This window comes from Callithrix jacchus, chromosome 7 (assembly GCF_049354715.1).
Source record: "Callithrix jacchus isolate 240 chromosome 7, calJac240_pri, whole genome shotgun sequence".
Classification (NCBI taxonomy): domain Eukaryota; kingdom Metazoa; phylum Chordata; class Mammalia; order Primates; family Cebidae; genus Callithrix; species Callithrix jacchus.
The window spans coordinates 32,477,097-32,500,068 of NC_133508.1; the positions used below are offsets into that span (position 1 = coordinate 32,477,097).

The following is a 22,972-nucleotide window of genomic DNA, read 5'->3' on the forward strand; positions in this document are numbered from 1 at the left end:
TCTTTTGCTGTGCAGAAGCTCTTTAGATCCCATTTTGTCTATTTTGGCTTTTGATGCCATTGCTTTTGGTGTTTTGGTCAGGAGGTCTTTGCCCATGCCTATGTCATGAATCATATAGTATAGGTTTTCTTCTAAGGTTTTTTTTTTTTTCTGTTTGTCTGTTATTGGTGTATAGGAATGCTTGTGCTTCTAAGGTTTTTATGGTTTTAGGTCTTATATATATGTCTTTAATCCATCTTGTGTGAATTTTTGTATAAGGTGCAAGGAAGGAGTCCAGTTTCAATTTTCTGAATATGGTTAGCCAGTTTTGTCAATACCATTTATTAAATAGGGAATCCTTTCTCCATTGCTTGTTTTTGTCAGGTTTGCCAAATATCACATGGTTGTAGATGTGTGGTGTTATTTCTGAAGCCTCTGTTCTGTTCCATTGTTCTATATATCTGTTTTGGAACCAGTACCATGCTTTTTTGATTACTGTCACCTTGTAGTATAGTTTGAAGTCAGGTAGCATGATGCCTACAGCTTTGTTCTTTTTGCTTAGGATTGTTTGGCTATGTGGGCTCTTTGTTGGTTCCTCATTAAATTTAAAGTAGTTTTTTCCAATGTGTGAAGAAAGTCAATGGTAGCTTGATGGGGATAGCATTGAATCTATAAATTACTTTGGGTAGTATGGCCATTTTCACAATATTGATTCTTTCTAACCATGAGTATATAATGTTTTTCCATTTATTTGCATCCCTTTCTTATTTCCTTGAGCAGTGGTTTGTAGTTCTTCTTGAAGAAGTCCTTCATGTGCCTTGTAAGTTATATTTCTAGGTATTTATTTCTCTTTGTAGCAATTGTGAGTGGTTTGGTTTTCTCATGATTTGGCTCTTTGTTTTTCTGTTATTAGTGTATAGGAATGCTTGTGATTTTTGCACATTGATTTTGTATCCTGAGACTTGCTAAAGTTGCTTATCAGCTTAAGGAGATTTGGGGCTGAGATGATGGGGTTCAGAATATACAATTGTGTCATCTAAATCAGAGATAATTTGATTCCCTTTTTTGTAATTGAATACCCTTTATTTCTTTATCATGCCTGATTGCTCTAACTAGAACTTCCAATACTATGTTGAATAGAAGTGGTGAGAGAGGGCATCCTTATCCTTTGCCAGTATTCAAAGGGAATGCTTCCAGCTTTTGCCCATTAAGTATGATATTGGCTGTGGGTTTGTCATAAATAGCTCTTATTATTTTGAGATATGTTCTATCAATACCTAGTTTATTGAGAGTTTTTAGCATGAAGTTGTGTTCAATTTTGTCAAAGGCCTTCTCTGCATCTATTGGGATAATCATTTGATGTTTATCTTTGGTTCTGTTTATGTAATGGATTACATTTATTGATTTGCATATGTTGAACCAGACTTGCATTCCAGGGATGATGCTGACTTGATTGTGGTGGATAAGCTTTTTGATGTGTTGTTGGATTCTGTTTGCCAGTATTTTATTGAGGATTTCTGCATCAATGTTCATCAGGGTTATTGGCCTGAAATTTTCTTTTTTTGTTCTGTCTCTGCTAGGTTTTGTATCAGGATGATGTTGGCCTCATGAAATGAGTTAGGGAGGATTCCTTTTTCTTCTATTGTTTGGAATAGTTTCAGATGGAATGATTCCAGCTCCTCTTTGTATCATTGGTAGAATTTGGCTGTGAAACCATCTGGTCCTGGACTTTTTTGGTTGGTAGGCTATTAATTCCTGTCTCAATTTTAGAACTTGTTCTTGTTCTATTCAGGGATTCTACTTCTTCCTGGTTTATCCTTGGGATGGTGTAGGTTTCCAGGAATTTATATATTACTTCTAGTTTTTCTGGTTAATTTGTGTAGAGGTGTCTACAGTATTCTCTGATAGTAGTTTGTATTTCTGTGGAATCAGTGGTGATATCCCCTTTATTGTTTTTATTGCATCTATTTGAATCTTCTCTCTTTTCTTCTTTATTAGTCTGACTAGCAGCCTGTTTTCTTGATCAGTTCAAAAAGCCAGCTCCTGGATTCATTGATTTTTTGAAGGGTTTTTATGTCTCTATCTCCTTCAGTTCTGCTCTGATCTTAGTTATTTCTTCTGCTAGCTTTTGAGTTTGTTTGCTCTTGCTTCTCTAGTTTTTAAAATTGTGACATTAGGGTATGGGTTTTAGATCTTTCCCACTTTCTCTTGTGGGCATTTAGTGCTACAAATTACGTCTACACACTGCTTTAAATGTGTCTCACATATTCTGATACATTGTGTCTTTGTTCTCATAGGTTTCAAAAACCATCTTTATTTCTGCCTTAATTTTGTTATTTATCCAGTAGTCATTCAGCAGCAGGTTGTTTAGTTTCCATATAGTTGTGCAGTTTTGAGTGAGTTTCTCAACCCTGAGTTAGTTCTAGTTTGATTGCACTGTGGTCTGAAAGACTGTTTGTTATGATTTCCATTCTTTTGCATTTGCTGAGGAGTGTTTTACTTCCAATTATGTGGTGAATTTTAGGGTACATCCAATGTGGTACTGAGAATAATACACATTTATATTATTTATATACATTTAATAAACTGTCCTTTAAAGCGGGGACAGTTTTAGCTGTGTATTTTGGAAAAGTTGTGTGCTCTACAAATAAAAAGCTACTTTTGTTGTTATTTTTGGTCCCCAGGAGAAATGGGAGTCCTTTTCAGAGAGCATGGGAGACAGATGAGTCCTTTGCAGTCCTCACCTTGTCTGCCTCTGAGGGTGAAATGAGAGTGTGAAGCACTTTGGGAGGTGGCCAGGCACACAGCTAGGCTTGGTGCAGAGCAGAGCTGCTGTCCTCATGGTGTGGCCCCAGTCATCATGAGCCATGTCTGAAAGAATTAATCACATTTCATATGCAAGCATGCTCTCTGTTTGACTGTGCTGTTGTTTTTAATGAGAGCATCACTGACAGCCCTGCCTAATTGTGTTCTATGTAATAACGTGTGGGCTTGAGGAGGAGGCAGAGTTGGGGGAGAAGGAAGGAGAATGGACGTGTGAATTAGGGAAAGGTGTCTCATCCTTTGGAGCATGGATGGGTTCAAAGCCCTTCTCATACTACTATGTATTTGGCTGGACACTACCAGTTGTGTGTCTAGACTGTGTGTGTGTGTCTGTCTGTCTGTGTGTCTGTCTCCAGGGCTAAGCAGCAACTCCTTCTTCCTGTGGTAGCATGTTACTCAGAACCTTGGATAACCCCCAGCCCTCCTAAAAACACAATACATGTATGTTATAAGAAATTTATCTTGATGATTGGTGAGACGGTGGTGATTGAAACCAGCTCATTTCCCATTTACCACTGAGGCAAGCTCACCTTTGCTGAAGAGGGTTCTTGACTTTTACTTTGTAGCAGGAACTCCTAAGTTAATCAAGCCTTTTCAAGAGTTTCAGGCTGAAAATCAAGATCTCTCAGGTAGACCCAATGTTAAAATTTTAACTGGGCAAATTCTTATTAGAGACAAGGGGCCAAAGACTGTGCCAATGGAATCTAATGTTTCTTAATGTTGACTTCAATCCAGTAAAGCCCTTGTTAAGTCATTTAATTGTAGAATCGGGCCTTGGGGAGGCAGTGCACCCTCTGAAATTAGAGGTCCGGAGATATGGAATTGATTTCCAGTCCTCTGCCAGTCAGTCAGCCACTCAGTTTCAAGTGACAAGCCTTAGGCGAGTCACTTCCTGTCTCTGTTTCTTGATTTTTGCACAGGGATTTATGTGGTCCTTAAGGCCCACTGGGAAATAATCCCTTTTTCAGCTCAGTGCCTGGTTTGTTGAGTATACTTGTCAATCTGGACTTTAATACACCTATGATTTTGGATTAACTCTATTACCTCTGCTAGAAATTAACACAGAAAATTCACAGTTGATTGACAAGAATGAGAATCAGTTCTAAAGAATTAAAATATAACCAAATCCTTTATTACTAAAAGACTGCTCAAGTGGACACAGATCACTCATTTTAACTTAATCAGCTATAGCACTTAGAGACAACTTTTTCAAAATACACAGCTAAAACTGTCCCTGCTTTAAAATTGACTTATTTAGGGTAAGTCCAATGTGGTACTGAGAATAATGTATATTCTGTTGATTTGGGGTGGTGAGTTCTGTAGATGTCTATTAGGCTCACTTTGTCCAGAGCTGATTTCAAGTCCTTGATATTCTAGTTCATTTTCTGTCTCATTTATCTGTCTAATATTGACAGTGTGGTATTAAAGTCTCCCACTGTTATTGTGTGGGAAACTAAGTCTCTTTGTAGGTTGTTAAGAACTTGCTTTATATATCTGGGTGCTCCTGTATTGGGTGCATATATAGCTATTTAGCTCTTATTGTTGCATTGATACCTTTACCATTATGTGATGCCCTTCTCTCTCTCTCTCTCTCTTTTTTTTCTTTCCACTTGCTTGGTAAATATTCCTTTATCCCTTTTTTTTGAGCCTATGTGCGTCTTTGACCATGAGATGGGTCTCCTGAATACAGCACACTGATGGGTCTTGACTTTTTATCCAGTTTGCCAGTCTGTGTCTTTTAATTAGGGCATTTAGCCCACTTACATTTAAGTTTAATATTATTATGTGTGAATGTGATCCTGCCATTATGATGCTAACCGGTTATTTTGCCTGTTAGTTAATGCAGTTTCTTCATAGCATCAGTGGTCTTTACAATTTGGTATGTTTTTGCTGTGGCTGGTACCAGTTGTATTTTCCATATTTAGTGCTTCCTTCAAGAGCTCTTGTAAGGCAGGTCTGGTGGTGACAAAATCTTTCAGGTTCTGCTTGTCTGTAAAGTATTTTATTTCTCCTTTTCTTATAAAGCTTAGTTTGTTTGGATATGAATTTCTGGGCTGAAAATTCTTTTTTAAAAAAATGTTGAATATTGACCCCCACTCTATTCTGGCTTGTAGGGTTTCTGCCTGAGAGATCCACTGATAGTCTGATGACCTTCCCTTTCTGGTTAACCCAACCTTTCTCTCTGGCTGCACTTAGCATTTTTTCCTTCATTTCAACCTTGGTGAATCTGATAACTATATGTCTTGGGGGTTTTGTTTTCAAGGAGTATCTTTGTGATGTTATCTGTATTTTTTGAATTTGAATGTTGGCTGCCTTGCTAGGTTGGGGAAGTTCTCCTGGATAATATACTGAAAAATGTTTTTTAACTTAGTTTCATTCTCTCCTTCACTTCCAGGTACACTGATCAAACATAGTTGGTCTTTTATATAATCCCATATTTCTCGGAGGCTTTGTTTGTTTCTCTTCTTTCTTTTTTCTCTAATATTGTATTCTCACTTTCTTTCATTGAGCTGATCTTCAATCTCTGATATCCTCTCTTCCATTTGATTGATTTGGCTATTAAAATGTGTGTATGCTTCATGAAGTTCTCATGCTGTGTTTCTCAACTCCATTAGGTTATTTATATTCTTCTCTACACTGGTTATTCTAGTTAGCAGTTCCTATAATCTTTTATCAATGTTCTTAGCTTCCTTGTGTTGGGTAAGAAAGGCTAGCTGATGGATGTGATTAAAAGATGTATATAACAGATAGTTATTTTGTTGGTTAACAATCACTCTATATGGGAAAAATATCAGTGAAGTTTGTAACCTCTCAGCTGCAGTAAAGTTATTTAGTTATATTTTTTAGCAATTACACAACTTAATTTAGTACTGGTGTTACAGGGTTAGACACACTTGGATGACAGTGACCATTGGTGTGATATCAGAAGAAGACACTTTTACAAATAAATAATAGAAAGAGACTTTGAAAGAGCACCCTGCTAAAACCACTGCCATCCAAGGGAGAGTATTTGCATGCCTCAGGAGATGCCCTCAAAGAGCAACATAAGAGACTTTACACTGTAGAGGAAAGAGACTTTAGTCAAATACTTCTATCAAATCACACACATACAAAAACACACACCCCACCAAGAATAAGAAGCAAACAAAAACAACAAGCCCCCCAAAAAGGAGGAGTCAATCAGCATACAGATTTGCTGTAATACATTATCTAAAATATCCAGATTGTAGGAAAAAAGTTTGAGACATGCACAGCAACAGTACACTGTAACCCAAACACAAGGAATAAGGCAAGGAAATCTGCTTTGGGAGAGTCCTACATGTTAGATTTAGCAGACAATGACTACAAAGTAGTCAAGTAATGATATGGTCAAATAAATAAAACTTTTCTTAAAAAACAAGAAGGTATAATGACAATATTTTATCAAACAGATATCAAAATTGTGGTACAAAAAATATGGAGACAACAGATGCTGGAGAGGATGTGGAAAAATAGGAACACTTTTACACTGCTGGTGGGAGTGTAAATTAGTTCAACCATTGTGGAAGACAGTGTGGTGATTACTCAAGCATCCAGAAATAGAAATTCCCTTTGACACAGCAATCCCATTACTGGGTACATATCCAAAGGATTATAAATCGTTCTACTATAAGGACACATGCACACAAATGTTCATTGCAGCACTGTTTACAATAGCAAAGACCTGGAATCAACCCAAATGCCCATCAATGATAGACTGGACAGGGAAAATGTGGCACATATACACCATGGAATACTATGCAGCCATCAAAAACGATAAGTTCGTGTCCTTTGTAGGGACATGGATGAAACTGGAAACCATCATTCTCAGCAAATTGACACAGGAACAGAAAATGAAACACTGCATGTTTTCACTCATAGGTGGGTGTTGAACAATGAGAACATATGGACACAGGGAGGGGAACATCACACACTGGGGTCTGTTGGGGAGATATGGGGAGGGACAGTGGGGGGTGAGGAGTTGGGAAGAGATAGCATGGGGAGAAATGCCAGATATAGGTGATGGGGACGAAGGCAGCACATCACTCTGCCATATGTGTACCTATGCAACAATCTTGCATGTTCTTCACATGTACCCCAAAACCTAAAATGCAATAAAAAATTTGAAAAAAAAAGATAACCTAATTAATATTTGGAATTGAAAGGTAAAATAACTGCAATGGAAAATTCATTACAGGGTCAAGAAAAGATTTGAACTGTCAGAAGAAGGAATAAACAAATTTAATATAATGGGAATACCAGAAGCGGGGAGTATTCCAGGTAGAGAGATAATAAGAAAAAATATTTGCAGAAAAATGGCTGAATATTTTGAAAATTATTATTATTATTATTTGAGATGGAGTTTCGCTCTTGTTGCCCAGGCTGGAGTGCAATGGCGCGATCTCGGCTCACCGCAACCTCCGCCTCCTGGGTTCAGGCAATTCTCCTGCTTCAGCCTCCTTAGTAGCTGGGATTACAGGCACCTGCCACCGTGCCCAGCTAATTTTTTGTATTTTTAGTAGAGACGGGGTTTCACCATGTTGACCAGGATGGTCTCCATCTCTTGACCTCGTGATCCACCCGTCTCGGCCTCCCAAAGTGCTGGGATTACAGGCTTGAGCCACCACGCCCGGCTGAAAATTATTTACTGGGTAATATTAATCTATACATCCAAGCTCTATTAAATCTAAGTAGAATAAACACAAATCAATTCGTGACTAGACTCATCATTGTAAAAATATTGAAAGACAGAGAAAAGGTAGAATGCCACAAAAGAAAAACAGTTCATGACGTAGAAGGGATCCTCAGTAAGATTAATATCTGACTTAGTATTAGAAACTTACAAAGTCCAGGAGGCAGTGGTGTTGTATGTTAAAATTGCTGAAAGAAAAATAATCTACCAACCAATAATTTTATTGCTAGCAAAACTATTTTTCAGAAAAGGTGAAATGCAGAAATTGCTAAATAAGTAAAAGTTAGGAGATTTTATTCCCAGCAGAACTGTTTTCCAAGAAATTCTAAAGTTCTTTAGACTAAAATGAATTGACCTCTGACAGTAATTTGAATCCCCCCAAGAAAGGTCTGAGTTAAATGTTATAATTGCAAAAGACAGTATGTATAAATGTGTATTCCACCTCCTTTCTTTTCCTAATTTCTCTAAAAGACCATTGTAAAAAATATTCATTTAATTATATAATTAGGCATATAACATATCAACATGTTATATATTTATAATAGCAAAACAACGGTGTTGGGAGGGAGAAGTGATATACAGTGTAAGAAAATAACACTGGATGATAAATACAAAGCAACAATAAAAAACCAAAAAATATAAATAAGTGTGTTCATATAGCAAATACTATAAATATGTACTTGCTCTTCTTTCTTTTCTCAGTTTATTTAAAAGGCAAAAAGTTAAAATAATTATAACAATATTATTACATTGCCCTTAACATTTGCAGGTATAGTATCTATCACAATAGCACAAAAACTGAGGAAAGAGAAAAAAGCTATAAATAAAGAAGTAATGCTTCTATATCTCAGTAGAATATAATTAATGTAAATGTGAAAAAGATTATAAAGTTGACTGAGGTAATGATTACACATTTCTGTGACCATATTAGTAAGCATTGAATTAGACACTTTAAATAGAAAAATAGTATGGTTTAAACATGTAAACATTTTTAAAAGCTCAGGAGCTCTAAGCAGGATAAGATTTTATAAAATTTAAAGCAAGAGGATAATAATGTGAGGGAGGAACATTGTGACTTTTACTAGTTGACAAATTTCTCCAGCACATAACTCTGTATTTTTTGTGTTTAACTCTAAAATACTCTCCTTATTAACTCCCTGATTGTCTAAAAATCCTTTGATTTCTTAATGCAAATGAATCAGCCTTTCTTACTTATATCTGTAAGAGAAAGACAAAAGAGTTGAAATATACCTGTTAATGTTTCTCAGTTTTCTGTTGCATATCACTCATTATTTTTACAAAATGTTGTAACTGAATTATTGAAAACTTGTTTGTCCAATATGATGGACAGAGTCTCACTCTGTTGCTCAGGCTAGTGTACAGTGGCATGATCTTGGCTCATCACAACCTTCACCTCATGGGTTCAAGCGATTCTCCTGCCTCAGCCTCTGAAGTAGCTGGGACTACAGATGCATGCCACCATGCCTGGCTAATTTTTGTATTTTTAGTAAAGATGAGGTTTCACTATGTTGGCCAGGCTGGTCTCAAACTCCTGAACTCGTGATCTACCTGCCTTGGCCTCCCAAAGTGCTGGGATGACAAGCATGAGCCACTGTGCCTGGCCAATATGATGCATTTTTACAATGATGCATAATCTAGTTTCTGCCTCTATTTAAATTATATTGGTGATATATTTGGGCTGCCATGATAATAGTACAAATTTTAACATTAATTATGGACTCAGCCAATTTTCCAAAGCAAGACTTCCGCTCTATTGTTCAGGATCATTACAGGTGTCTAACTTCAGGTACATGCTCTGGTAGAACCAAGTGTCACACAAAATAACTTTAGTTTCAATAGGTAACCAGGTTTACCAATTCTAATTATCCATTTTTCAATATAAAATTCTATTTAATATATTTCACTTTAGTTTTTCCATAATTATACCTAGATATTAGTTTCTAAATCCAACAAAATATATAAATTATGTAAAAACTCAAATGAAAAGGAGTACAATTCTAATGCTGGTACTACTACAAATATTCCTGTTTTCTTCTTTTCACCTACAAAGTCTACCTGCTAAGAGAACCAGAGAGAAAACTTTTTTCATTAAATGACTTGTTATTCTCTTTTATCACTGATGCCTATTTGAATTATGATTAAACCACCTAAAATAGACTATAAATATTTCTGGATGAGTCAAAGAACTTATGTTTTATTACATTTTGTGAGCAATGATGACCATTGTGTACAGACAGATCAACTATGAAAAAATAATTTATGTTCCACCTCACCAGATATACCCCTACAGTATAAATGTGTTTTTAATAAATACTTAAAAGTTATGTTAGTACCACAAACTATCTATTATGATTTAAGTTTGCATGTGAGATTGCATTATATGGAAAAATAATTAAGAAATAAGATAGCGGGGGAGGACTCAAGATGGCGCTATGACAACAACCCAGGATTGGAGCTCACGTTGAATCCGCAAACGGTGAGTCAGAGCTGCATTTCCAGACTGATCTTTGTTGCCCACAGAACGGGGAAATTCCCAAGTATAAAGGAGACGCGGGACGGCAGGCAGTACCTCTGCCTGGCAAAGCCAGCAGCCGGGGTGGTGGCAGCCGGCCTTACCCAGCACTCCCCACGGGGCGCACTTGTCTGGGTGCCCTGTTAAACTGGCAACCTGAGACTTGAGAGGGCTGGACTTGAGACTGAACGAGACTTGGACAGTGGGCCAGCCAGGGGATTGCAGGGACAGAGCGTTTGGGTTAGCCCAGTGGGACGAACAAAACTGCAATTTCAAACAATTCCTGTGCAGACAATCTGAGACGCTCTGTGGGGGAGGGGCGTCCACTATTACTGAGGCAACCCGCCCCAACAGAGATACACGCCCACTGCTGACGCAGCCAGCCGTTGCCGAGGCAACCCGTCCCTACTGAGATACACGCCCACTGCTGAGGCAGCCTGCCGTTGCCGAGGCAACCCACTACAACAGAAAGGCTCTGCTGCAGTGCATGGCGGAGACCATAGCAGACCAGCAGAGCCTGCAGAAACAGGGCGAACCACACAACAGCAGGGTGGAGCCTCGTCAGGCAAACAGTGGCTAGTCTGCCTCCTAGCTGAGCAGGACACCTCAACGAACATCCAAAAATAAAGCCCAAACCCCCCAACACAGAGCATTTGAGAAAAAAAGGGTTTTTTTAATGAGCTCTGTTGCAGCGGAATCAAACATGGCAGCCTAACTGCCCTGAATGAACAACAGAGCACACAGATTAGCAATTGAGCTCCTATAAAGCACAGACTGTCTCAACAAGCAGCTCCCTGAACCCTCTATATCCAAAAGACTGACATTTGGCAGGCATCATCCTGGGACAAAGATAGCAGAAAAAGAAACTAATAGCATCCCTCGCTGTGCCACAGCTGCTAGAGGTGCACCCCAGACAAGCAGGGCCTGGAGTGGACCTCAGCAGTCATACAGCAAAGGAGCTAGACTGGTAGAAGAAAAACCAAGTAACAGAAATACTTCATCATCAACAACCTGGGTGTCCACTCAGAGACCCAATCAAAAAGTCAGCAACTACGCAGACGACAAGCAGATAAATCCACAAAGATGGGAAGAAACCAGCGAAAAAAGGAGAAAAACACCTGAAACCAGAACACCTCACCTCCTAGAAAGGACCAAAACTCCTCACCAGCAAGGGAACAAAGCTGGATGGAGAATGACTGTGACAAAATGACAGAATTAGACTTCAGAAGGTGGATAATGAGAAACTTTGGTGAGCCAAAAGAACGTGTATTAAATCAATGCAAAGAAACTAAGGAACTTGAAAAAAGATATGAGGAAATGATAACAAGAATGGATAACTTAGAGAGGAATATGAATGAATTAAAGGAGCTGAAAAACACAATACGAGAACTTCGCAAAGCATGCACAAGTTTCAATAGCCGAATTGACCAAGCAGAAGAAAGAATATCTGAAGTCGAAGACCAACTCAATGAAATAAAACGAGAAACCAAGATCAGAGAAAAAAGCGCAAAAAGGAATAAACAAAGTCTCCAAGAAATGTGGGACTATGTGAAAAGACCTAACCTACATTTGAAAGGTGTACCAGAAGGGGACGAAGAGAATGAATCCAAGCTGGAAAATACTCTTCAGGACATCATCCAGGAAAATTTCCCCCACGTAGCAAGACAGGCCAACACTCAAATGCAGGAAATACAGAGAACACCACAAAGATATTCCGCAAGAAGAGCAACCCCAAGGCACATAATCGTCAGATTCAACAAGGTTGAAATAAAGGAGAGAATACTAAGGGCAGCCAGACAGAAGGGTCGGGTCACCCAAAGGGAAGCCCATCAGACTCACAGCAGATCTCTCGGCAGAAACACTACAAGCCAGAAGAGAGTGGGGACCAATATTCAACATTCTTAAAGAAAAGAACTTTCAACCCAGAATTACATATCCAGCCAAACTGAGCTTCAGAAGTGAAGGAAAAATAAAATCCTTTGCGAACAAGCAAGTACTCAGAGATTTTGTCACCACCAGGCCTGCTTTACAAGAGCTCCTAAAAGAGGCACTACACATAGAAAGGAACAACCAATACCAGCCATTCCAAAATCACACTAAATGCTAAAGAGCATCAACATAATGAAGAATCTACAACAACTAACAGGCAAAACAGCCACTTAGCATCAAAATGGCAGTATCAAATTCACTCATAACAATATTAACCCTAAATGTAAATGGACTAAATGCACCAATCAAAAGACACAGACTGGCAAATTGAATAAAAATCCAAAACCCATCAGTGTGCTGTATCCAGGAACCCCATCTCACATGCAAGGATACACATAGGCTCAAAATAAAGGGATGGAGGAATATTACCAAGCAAATGGAGAGCAAAAAAAAGCAGGAGTTGCAATTCTCATCTCTGATAAAATAGAATTTAAAGCAACAAAGATCAAAAGAGACAAAGAAGGCCAATACATAATGGTAAAAGGATCGATACAACAAGAAGAGCTAACAATCCTAAACATATATGGACCCAATACAGGAACACCCAGATACATAAGGCAAGTTCTTAATGACTTACAAAGAGACTTAGACTCCCACACAATAATAGTGGGAGACTTTAACACTCCACTGTCAATATGAGACAGATCAACCAGAGAGAAAATCAACAAGGATATCCAGGGCTTGAACTCAGACCTGGAGCAAGCAAACCTGATAGACATTTACAGAACTCTCCACCCCAAATCCACAGAATACACATTCTTCTCAGCACCACATCACACCTACTCTAAAATTGACCACATAATTGGAAGTAAAGCACTGCTCAGCAAATGCAAAACAACTGAAAACATAACAAACAGCCTCTCAGACCATAGTGCAATCGAGTTAGAACTCAGAATACAGAAACCAACCCAGAACCGCACAGCTTCATGGAAACTGAACAACTGGCTCTTGAATGTTGACTGGGTAAACAATGAAATGAAGGCAGAAATAAAGAAGTTCTTCAAAACCAATGAGAATGAAGACACAACATGCCAGAACCTCTGGGACACATTTAAAGCAGTCTCCAGAGGAAAGTATATAGCAATTAGTGCCCATATGAGGAGAATGGAGAGATCCAAAATTGACACCCTATCGTCAAAATTGAAAGAGCTAGAGGAGCAAGATCAAAAAAACTCAAAACCCAGCAGAAGACAAGAAATAACTAAGATCAGAGCTGAACTGAAGAAGATTGAGACACGAAAAACCCTTCAAAAAATCAATAAATCCAAGAGCTGGTTTTTTGAAAAGATCAACAAAATAGACAGACCACTAGCCAGACTGATTAAAAATAAAAGAGAGAACAACCAAATAGATGCAATAAAAAATGATAAAGGGGAAATTACCACAGATTCCACAGAAATTCAAACCATCATCAGAGAATATTACAAACAACTCTATGCACAAAAACTAGTAAACCTGGAAGAAATGGATAAATTCCTGGACTCCTGTGTCCTCCCAATCCTAAAGCAGGAGGAAGCTGAAACTATGAATAGACTAATAACAAGGTCAGAAGTCGAGGCAGCAATTAAGAGCCTACCACACAAAAAAAGCCCAGGTCCAGATGGCTTCACAGCCGAATTCTACCAGACACGCAAAGAGGAGCTGGTACCATTCCTTCTAAAACTATTTCAAACAATCCAAAAAGAGGGAATCCTTCCCAAATCATTTTACGAGACCAACATCATTCTGATACCAAAACCCGGCAGAGACCCAACAAGAAAAGAGAACTTCAGGCCAATATCCATGATGAACATAGATGCAAAAATCTTCAATAAAATATTGGCAAGCTGATTGCAACAGCAAATCAAAAAACTTATTCACCATGATCAAGTAGGATTCATCCCGGGGATGCAAGGCTGGTTCAACATATGCAAGTCTATCAACGTAATTCACCACATAAACAGAACCAAAAACAAAAACCACATGATTATCTCAATTGACGCAGAGAAGGCATTTGACAAAATTCAACAGCCCTTTTTGCTAAAAACCCTCAATAAACTTGGTATCGATGGAACGTATCTCAAAGTAATAAAAGCTATTTATGACAAACCAACAGCCAATATCATACTGAATGGGCAAAAACTGGAAGCATTCCCTTTGAAATCTGGCACTAGACAAGGATGCCCTCTCTCACCACTCCTATTCAATATAGTAATGGAAGTTCTAGCCAGAGCAATCAGGCAAGAAAAAGAAATAAAGCATATTCAAATAGGAAAGGTGGACACCAAATTGTCTCTATTTGCAGACAACATGATAGTATACCTAGAGGACCCCATCACCTCAGCCCAAAAACTCCTGAAACTGATAAGCAACTTCAGCAAAGTCGCAGGATATAAAATCCATGTGCAAAAATCACAAGCATTCGTCTACACCAATAACAGACTTAAAGAAAGCAAAATCAAGAATGAACTGCCATTCCCAATTGCTACAAAAAGAATAAAATACCTTGGAATACAACTCACAAGGAACGTAAGGGACCTCTTCAAGGAGAACTACAAACCACTGCTCAACGAAATCAGAGAGGACACAAACAGATGGAGAGACATTCCATGTTCATGGTTAGGAAGAATTAATATTGTGAAAGTGGCTATACTGCCCAAAGTAATTTACAGAATCAATGCTATCCCCATCAAGCTATCATTGACTTTCTTCACAGAACTGGAAAAAACCACCATGAACATCATATGGAACCAAAAGAGAGCCCACATAGCCAAGTCAGTTCTAAGCAAAAAGAACACAGTGGGGGGCATCACACTACCGGATTTCAAACTATACTACAAGGCTACAGTAATCAAAACAGCATGGTACTGGTACCAAAACAGAGATATAAACCAATGGAACAAAACAGAGGCACCGGAGGCAACACAACATATCTAAAACTATACAATATTTGATAAACCTGACAAAAACAAGCAATGGGGAAAGGATTCCCTCTTTAACAAATGGTGTTGGGAAAACTGGCTAGCCATGTGCAGAAAGCAGAAACTGGACCCCTTCCTGACACCTTACACTAAAATTAACTCCAGATGGATTAAAGACTTAAACATAAGACCTAACACCATAAAAACCCTAGAAGGAAATCTAGGCAAAACTATCCAGGACATAGGAGTAGGCAAGGACTTCATGAACAAAACACCAAAAGCATTGGCAACAAAAGCCAAAATAGACAAATGGGACCTAATGAAACTCCACAGCTTCTGCACGGCAAAAGAAACAGTCACTAGAGTGGATCGGCAACCAACAGAATGGGAAAAAATTTTTGCAGTTTACCCATCTGACAAAGGGCTGATATCCAGAATTTACAAAGAACTCAAACAGATTTACAGGAACAAAACAAACAAGCCCATTCAAAAGTGGTCAAAGGATATGAACAGACACTTTACGAAAGAAGACATATATGAGGCCAACAATCATATGAAAACATGCTCATCATCACTGGTCATCAGAGAGATGCAAATCAAAACCACATTGAGATACCATCTTACATCAGTTAGAATGGTGATCATTAAAAAATCTGGAGACAACAGATGCTGGAGAGGATGTGGAGAAAAAGGAACACTTTTACACTGTTGGTGGGAGTGTAAATTAGTCCAACCATTGTGGAAGACAGTGTGGTGATTCCTCAAGGCCTTAGGAATAGAAATTCCATTTGACCCAGCAATCCCATTACTGGGTATATATCCAAAAGACTATAAATCGTTCTACTATAAGGACACATGCACACGAATGTTCATTGCAGCACTGTTTACAATAGCAAAGACCTGGAATCAACCCAAATGCCCATTGATGATAGACTGGATTGGAAAAATGTGGCACATATACATCATGGAATATTATGCAGCAATCAGAAATGATGAGTTCGTGTCATTTGTAGGGACATGGATGAATCTGGAGAACATCATCCTCAGCAAACTGACAGAAGAACAGAAAATGAAACACCGCATATTCTCACTCATAGGCGGGTGATGAAAAATGAGAACACATGGACACAGAAAGGGGAGTACTAAACACTGGGGTCTATTGGGGGGGAAAGGGGAGGCCCAGTGGGAGGGGGAGGCGGGGAGGGATAGCCTGGGGAGAAATGCCAAATGTGGGTGAAGGGGAGAAGGAAAGCAAAGCACAGTGCCATGTGTGTACCTATGCAGCTGTCTTGTATGCTCTGCTCATGTACCCCAAAACCTAAAATCCAATAAAAAATTAAAAAAAAAAAAAGAAGGAAGATAGCATAAGTCTGTGCCTCAATTTTGTTATTACTTGCTATATGGTCTTAGTCAAATAACTAAATACATCTAAGCCTCAACATAATGAGGCTTATATGATTGTTAATTGCCCTTTCAATTTAAGTTCCTATGTAGCTGCAATCTGGACACTTTATTATAATTCTTCTACTCTAATGAAAAATACAAATTAGGAGTGTATTAGACACATACGCACACACACATTAACATTTTCCTTAGAAAAGTGTTTTGAAATCTGTTTACTTTTATAGAGACTGATGAACGATTGCCTAGTGGAACTGCGAGAGGTACAATATATGATGAAATTAAGACACAGTTAAAGAGAAAGAGTTATCCTGGTAAGAATAAGAACTTTTAAAAACTACTTATGGTTTACTATCTTCTCTGGGGTTTAAGTATGGATTTATCTCTAATGACAACTGTACCTATATGTAGATATTACATGAGAGAAAAGTCTTCATGAATTTCCTCCTATAATTAATTGAACTCTAATATTTATTCTCAATGAAAAATTAACTTTAGGGCTCATTTATTTTAAAAAGTTATCCATAAAAGACTAATGCTGTAGTGATCTTAGAATATGCTTGAGAAAATATTTCAAATGCTATTCAATTTGCTTTTTATTTATGGCTAATTAGGAAAGTTGCTTTGTATTTGAAAAAGCAAAATTGCTAGCTTATGAATGTAATAACAAGATGAATATAACTGATAATCATTTCATTGATTGCCCATTCCCTCTTATATCGTTATGTTATCAGGCAAATTGACAATGTTTCAGCTACTTTAGTTTTGTTATGTAGTTCAAAAAGTGTACTACTGCATTTTTACTGGTGAAACAGTGATACATTTCTTCTTAATTTTTGGTGTTATACCCAAAGAGGCAGAGAGCTTGACAGGGAACATAAGGGAAAGAGACAGACAAAGAGAGCCCCATTAAAACAACTCATCCAAAAGTGATTGTGTGTTGTAATGGTTAATATTAAGTGTCAACTCAATTAGATTAAAGGATGCAAAGTATTGATCCTGGTGTGTCTTTTGAGCATGCTGCCAAAAGAGATTAACATTAAGTCAGTGGACTAAGAAAGGCAGATTCACCCTTAAATAACCAAGTTTTGTTTCCCACACAAAACTTGGTGGCCATTTCACCTGACAACATGGATTTCCAGTACAAATCTGGGTGGCTGTTTTAGCTGGCATCTAGAATGCCTGCAAAACAGAGCTGCTTATTTCCCTGAAAAAAAGGGGGCTGAAGGCAGGAAGCCAAGTGATCTGGCTTGGTGGGTACCACCCCCACAAAGACCAGCAAACTGAAACCCACTGATTGGGATTTTCACAGCCAGCCCAGCAGTTTGAGCTCAACCCAGGACAGTGGAGCTTGGTGGAGGGAAGGGCATCTGCCATTACCGAGGCAGTTCGCCATTACTGAGCCAGTTTTAACATACTTGTATAAACAAAATCACAAGGAAGTTTACACAGCAGCTGGGCAGAGCTTGTGGCAGCTCAGCAACACCTCTGCAGGCAGACTGCAACTAGACTCCCTCCTTGCTGGGCAGGGCATCTCTGAAAAAAGGCAGCAGCCCATCAGGGACATATAAATAAAGCCCCACCTTCCAGGACAGAGCACCTGGGAAAAGAGGCAGTTGTTTCACTGCAGAAAACTTAAATGTTCCTGCACAGCAGCAGTGAAGGGAGCAACAGACCTCCCAGCACAGCATTTGAGCTCTGATAAGGGACAGGCTGCCTCCTCAAGTGGTTCCCTGAGCCCTGTATAACCAAAGAGGTGCCTCATACAGGAGAGCACTGGCTGACATCTAGTGGTTACCCTTCTGGGACAAAGCTACCAGAGGATGCAATCATTGCTGCTCTGCAGCCCCCACAGGTGATTCCCAGGCAAGAAGTGTCTGAAGTGGACCTGCAGCAGTCCTGCAGCAGAGGGGCCTGACTGTTAATAGGAAAACTTTAAAAAAAGAAATAGCTTCAACATCAACAGAAAGAACATCCACCCAGAGACCCCATCCAAAAGTCACCAACTTCAAAGACTAAAGGTAGATAAATCCACAAAGATGGGAAGAAACCAGTGCAAAAGGCTGAAATCACTGAAAACCACAACATCTCTCTTCCTCCAAGGGATCACAAATCCTCACCAGCAAGGGAACAAAACTGGATGGAGAATGAGTTTGATGACTTGACAGAAGCAAGCTTCAGAAGCTGGGTAATAACAAACTTCTCTGAGATAAAGGAACATGTTCTAACCCAATGCAAAGAAACTAAGAACCTTGAAAAAAGGTTAGATGAAATGCTAACAAGAATAACCAGCTTAGAGAACAACATAAACAACTTGATGGAGCTGAAAAACTGAGCACAAGAACTTCATGATGCATATACAAGTTTCAATAGCTGAATTGATCAAGCAGCAGAAAGGATATCACAGATTGAAGATCAACTCAATGAAATAAAATGAGAAAGCAAGATTAGAGAAAAAAGAGTGAAAAGAAATGTACAAAGCCTCTAAGAAATGTGGGATTATGTGAAAAGACCTAATCTACATTTGATCAGTATACCTGAATGTGACAAGGAGGATAAATCCAAGCTGAAAAACACTCTTCAGGATAATATCCAGAAGAACTTTTCCAACCTAGCAAGGCAGGCCAACATTCAAATACAGGAAATACAGAAAACACCCAAAGATAGTCCTCAAGAAGAGCAACCCCAAGGCACATAGTCAGATTTACCAGGGTTGAAGTGAAGGAAAAAAATGCTAAGGACAGCCAGAGAGAAAGATTGAGTTATCCACAAAGGGAAGCCCATCAGAGTCACAGTGGATCTCTCTGCAGAAACCCTATAAACCAGAGAAGAGTGGGGCTCGATATTCAACATCCTTAAAGAAAAAAACTTTCAACCCAGAATTTCATATCCAGCCAAACTATGCTTCATAAGTGAAGAAGAAATAAAATCCATTATGGACAAGCAATTGCTGAGAGACTTCATCACCACCAGGCCTGCCTTAGAGGAGCTACTGAAGAAAACACTAAATATGGAAAGGAACAACCAGTACCAGCCACTGCAAAAATGTACCAATGGTACACTTTTGTACCATTTGTAGATGGTAAAGACCATCTATACAATGAAGAAACTGCATCAAATAATGGACAAAACAACCAGCTAGTATCAAAATGGCAGGAATAAATTAACCTGAATAATTAACCTGAAATGTAAATGGCCTAAATACCCCAATCAAAAGACACAGACTGACATATTGGATAAAAAGACAAGACCCATCAGTGTACTGTATTCAGGAGATCCATCTCACTTGCAAAGACACACATAGACTCAAAATAAAGGGAAGGAGGAAGATATACCAAGCAAATAAAGAGCAAAGAAAAGCAGGGGTTGCAATCCTAGTCTCTGATAAAATGAACTTCAAACAAACAAAGATCAAAAGAGACAGAGAAGGGCATTACATAATGGTAAAAGGATTAAACAACAAGAAGAGCTAACTATCCTGAATATATACGCACCCAATACAGGAGCACCCAGATACCTAAAGCAAGTTCTTAATGACCTACAAAGAGACTTAGACTTCCATACAATAATAGTAGAAGACTTTAACACTCCACTGTTAATATTAGACAGATCAATGAGACAGTAAATTAACAAGAATATCTAGGACTTGAACTCAGATCTGGACCAAGTGAACCTAATAGACATCTACAGAACTCTTCATTTCAATTCCACAGAATACACATTCTTCTCAGCACCACATCACACTTACTCTAAAATTGACCACATAATTGGAAGTAAATCACTCCTCAGCAAATGCAAAAGAACAGAAATCATAACAACCAGTCTCTCAGACCACAGTGCAATCAAATTAGAACTCAGGATTGAGAAACTCACTCATAACTGCACAACTACATGGAAACAGAACAACCTGTTCCTGCATGACTACTGGATAAACAGTGAAATAAAGGCAGAAATAGATATTCTTTGAAACCAGTGAGAACAAAAATGCAATGTATCAGAATCTCTAGGACACATTTAAAGCAGTCTGTAGAGGGAAATTTATAGCACAAAATGCCCACATGAGAAGTGAGAAAAGATCTAAAATTGACACCCTATCATCACAATTAAAAGAACTAGAGGAGCATGATCAAACAAATTCAAAAGCTAGCAGAAGACAAGAAATAACTAAGATCAGAGCAGAACTGAAGGAGATGGAGACACAAGAAACCCTTGAAAAAAATCAAAATCCATGAGCTGTTTCTTTGAAAAAATCAACAAAATAGATAGAATGCTAGCAAGACTATTAAAAAAGAAAACAGAGGAGAATCAAATAGATGCAATAAAAAAATGATAAAGGGGATAACACTACTAATCCTACAGAAATACAAACTTCCATCAGAGATTTCTACAAACAACACTATGCACATAAAATAGTAAATCTAGAAGAAATGGATAAATTCCTGGACACATACATCCTCCAAGACTAAACCAGGAAGAACTTGAATCCCTGAATAGACCAAATAACAAGTTCTGAAGTTGAGTCAGCAATTAATAGCCTATCAACCAAAGTACATGTCCAGATGAATTCTACCAGACTTACAAAGAGGAGCTGGTACAATTCCGTCTGAAACTATTTCAATCGATACAAAAAGAGGGAATCCTTTAAACTCATTATCTGAGACCAACATCATCCTGATACCAAAACCTGGCAGAGACACAACTAAAAAAGTAAACTTCAGGCCAATATCCATGTTGAACATTGATGGAAAAATCTTCAATAAAATACGAGCAAACTGAATGCAACAGCACATCAAAAATCTTATCCATCATGATCAAGGAGGCTTCATCCCAGGGTATATGGCTGGTTCAACATACACAAATCTGTAAATGGAATCCATCACATAAACAGAACCAAAGATGAAAACCACATGATTATCTCAATAGATGCAGAGAAAGCCTTCGACAAAATTCAACAGTCCTTTATGCTGAAAACTCTCAATAAACTAGTATCAATGGAATGTATTTCAAAATAATAAAAGCTTTTTGTGACAAACTCACAGCCAATATCATACTTAATGGGCAAAAACTGGAAGCATTCTTTTTTTTTTTTTTTTTTTTTTTAGTGTATCACCCATCTTTTTTTTTTTTAATTTTTTATTGCATTTTAGGTTTGGGGGTACATGTGCAGAACATGCAAGACAGTTGCATAGGTACACACATGGCAGTGTGTTTTGCTTTCTTTCTCCCCTTCACCCACATTTGGCATTTCTCCCCAGGCTATCCCTCCCCACCTCCACCTCCCACTGGCCCTCCCCATTTCTCCCCAATAGACCCCAGTGTTTAGTACTCTTCTCTCTGTGTCCATGCGTTCTCATTTTTCATCACCCACCTATGAGTGAGAATATGCGGTGTTTCATTTTCTGTTCTTGTGTCAGTTTGCTGAGGATGATGTTCTCCAGATTCATCCATGTCCCTACAAATGACACAAATTCATCATTTCTGATTGCTGCATAATATTCCATGGTGTATATGTGCCACATTTTTCCAATCCAGTCTGTCATCAATGGGCATTTGGGTTGATTCCAAGTCTTTGCTATTGTAAACAGTGTGGAAGCATTCTTTATGAAAATCAGCACTAGACTTCAAGAAGAACTACAAACCACTGCTCAAAGAAATAAGAAAGAACACAAACAGATGGAGAAACATTCCATGCTCATGGTTAGGAAGAAACAATATGGTGAAAATGGCCATACTGCCCAAACCAATTTAGAGATTCAATGCTATACCTAACAAACTACCATTGACCTTCTTCACAGAACTGGAAAAAACCTCCTTAAACTTCATATGAAACCAAAAAAGAGCCCGCATAGCCAAGACAATCCTAAACAAAAAGAAAAAGGCTGTAGGCATCACACTACCTGACTTCAAACTACCTGACTTCAAACTATTACAAAGGTACAGTAATCAAAACAACATGATACTGGTGTCAAAACAGAGATGTAGACTAATGGAACAGAACAGAGACCTTGGAAGTAACACCACACATTGACAACCATCTGATCTTTGACAAACAAGCAATGGGGAAAGGATTCTGTTTAATAAATGGTGTTAGGAAACTGGCTAGACATATGCAGAAAGCTGAAACTAGAGATGAATTAAAGATTTAAACATAAGACTTAACACAATAAAAAACCCTAAAAGAAAACCTAGGTAATACCATTCAGGACATAGGCATAGGCAAGGACTTCAAAACAACAAAGGCAATGGCAACAGAAGCCACAATAGACAAATGGAATCTAATTAAACTTAAGAGCTTCTACACAGCAAAAGAAACAATCATTAGAGTGAACCAGCATCCAGTAGAATGGGAAAAAAATTTTGCAAGCTACTCACCCGACAAAGGGTTAATATCCAGAATCTACAAAGAACTAAAACAAATAGACAACGAAAAGCAAACAACTCCATCAATAAGTAGGTGAAAGATATTAACAGACAGTTTTCAAAAGAAGACATTTATACATCCAACAAACATGAAAATTGGTCATCATCACTGGTCATTCGAGAAATGCAAATCACAACCACAGTGAGATACCATCTCATGCTGGTTCAAATGATGATCATTAAAAAATGGGAAGAAAACAGATGCTGGAGAGGGTG

At 38.3% G+C, this 22,972-nt stretch overlaps 1 protein-coding gene across 1 annotated transcript in view; it reads left to right on the forward strand.

Moving 5' to 3' along the window:
* Window positions 1-22,972, forward strand: part of CCDC7 (coiled-coil domain containing 7) — a 467,329-nt gene that overhangs the window by 358,715 nt on the left and 85,642 nt on the right. Inside the window, exon 36 of the mRNA XM_078329853.1 lies at window positions 16,564-16,650. Within this exon, the coding sequence (XP_078185979.1) occupies window positions 16,564-16,650 (87 nt within the window). The remainder of the gene's footprint in view (window positions 1-16,563; window positions 16,651-22,972) is intronic.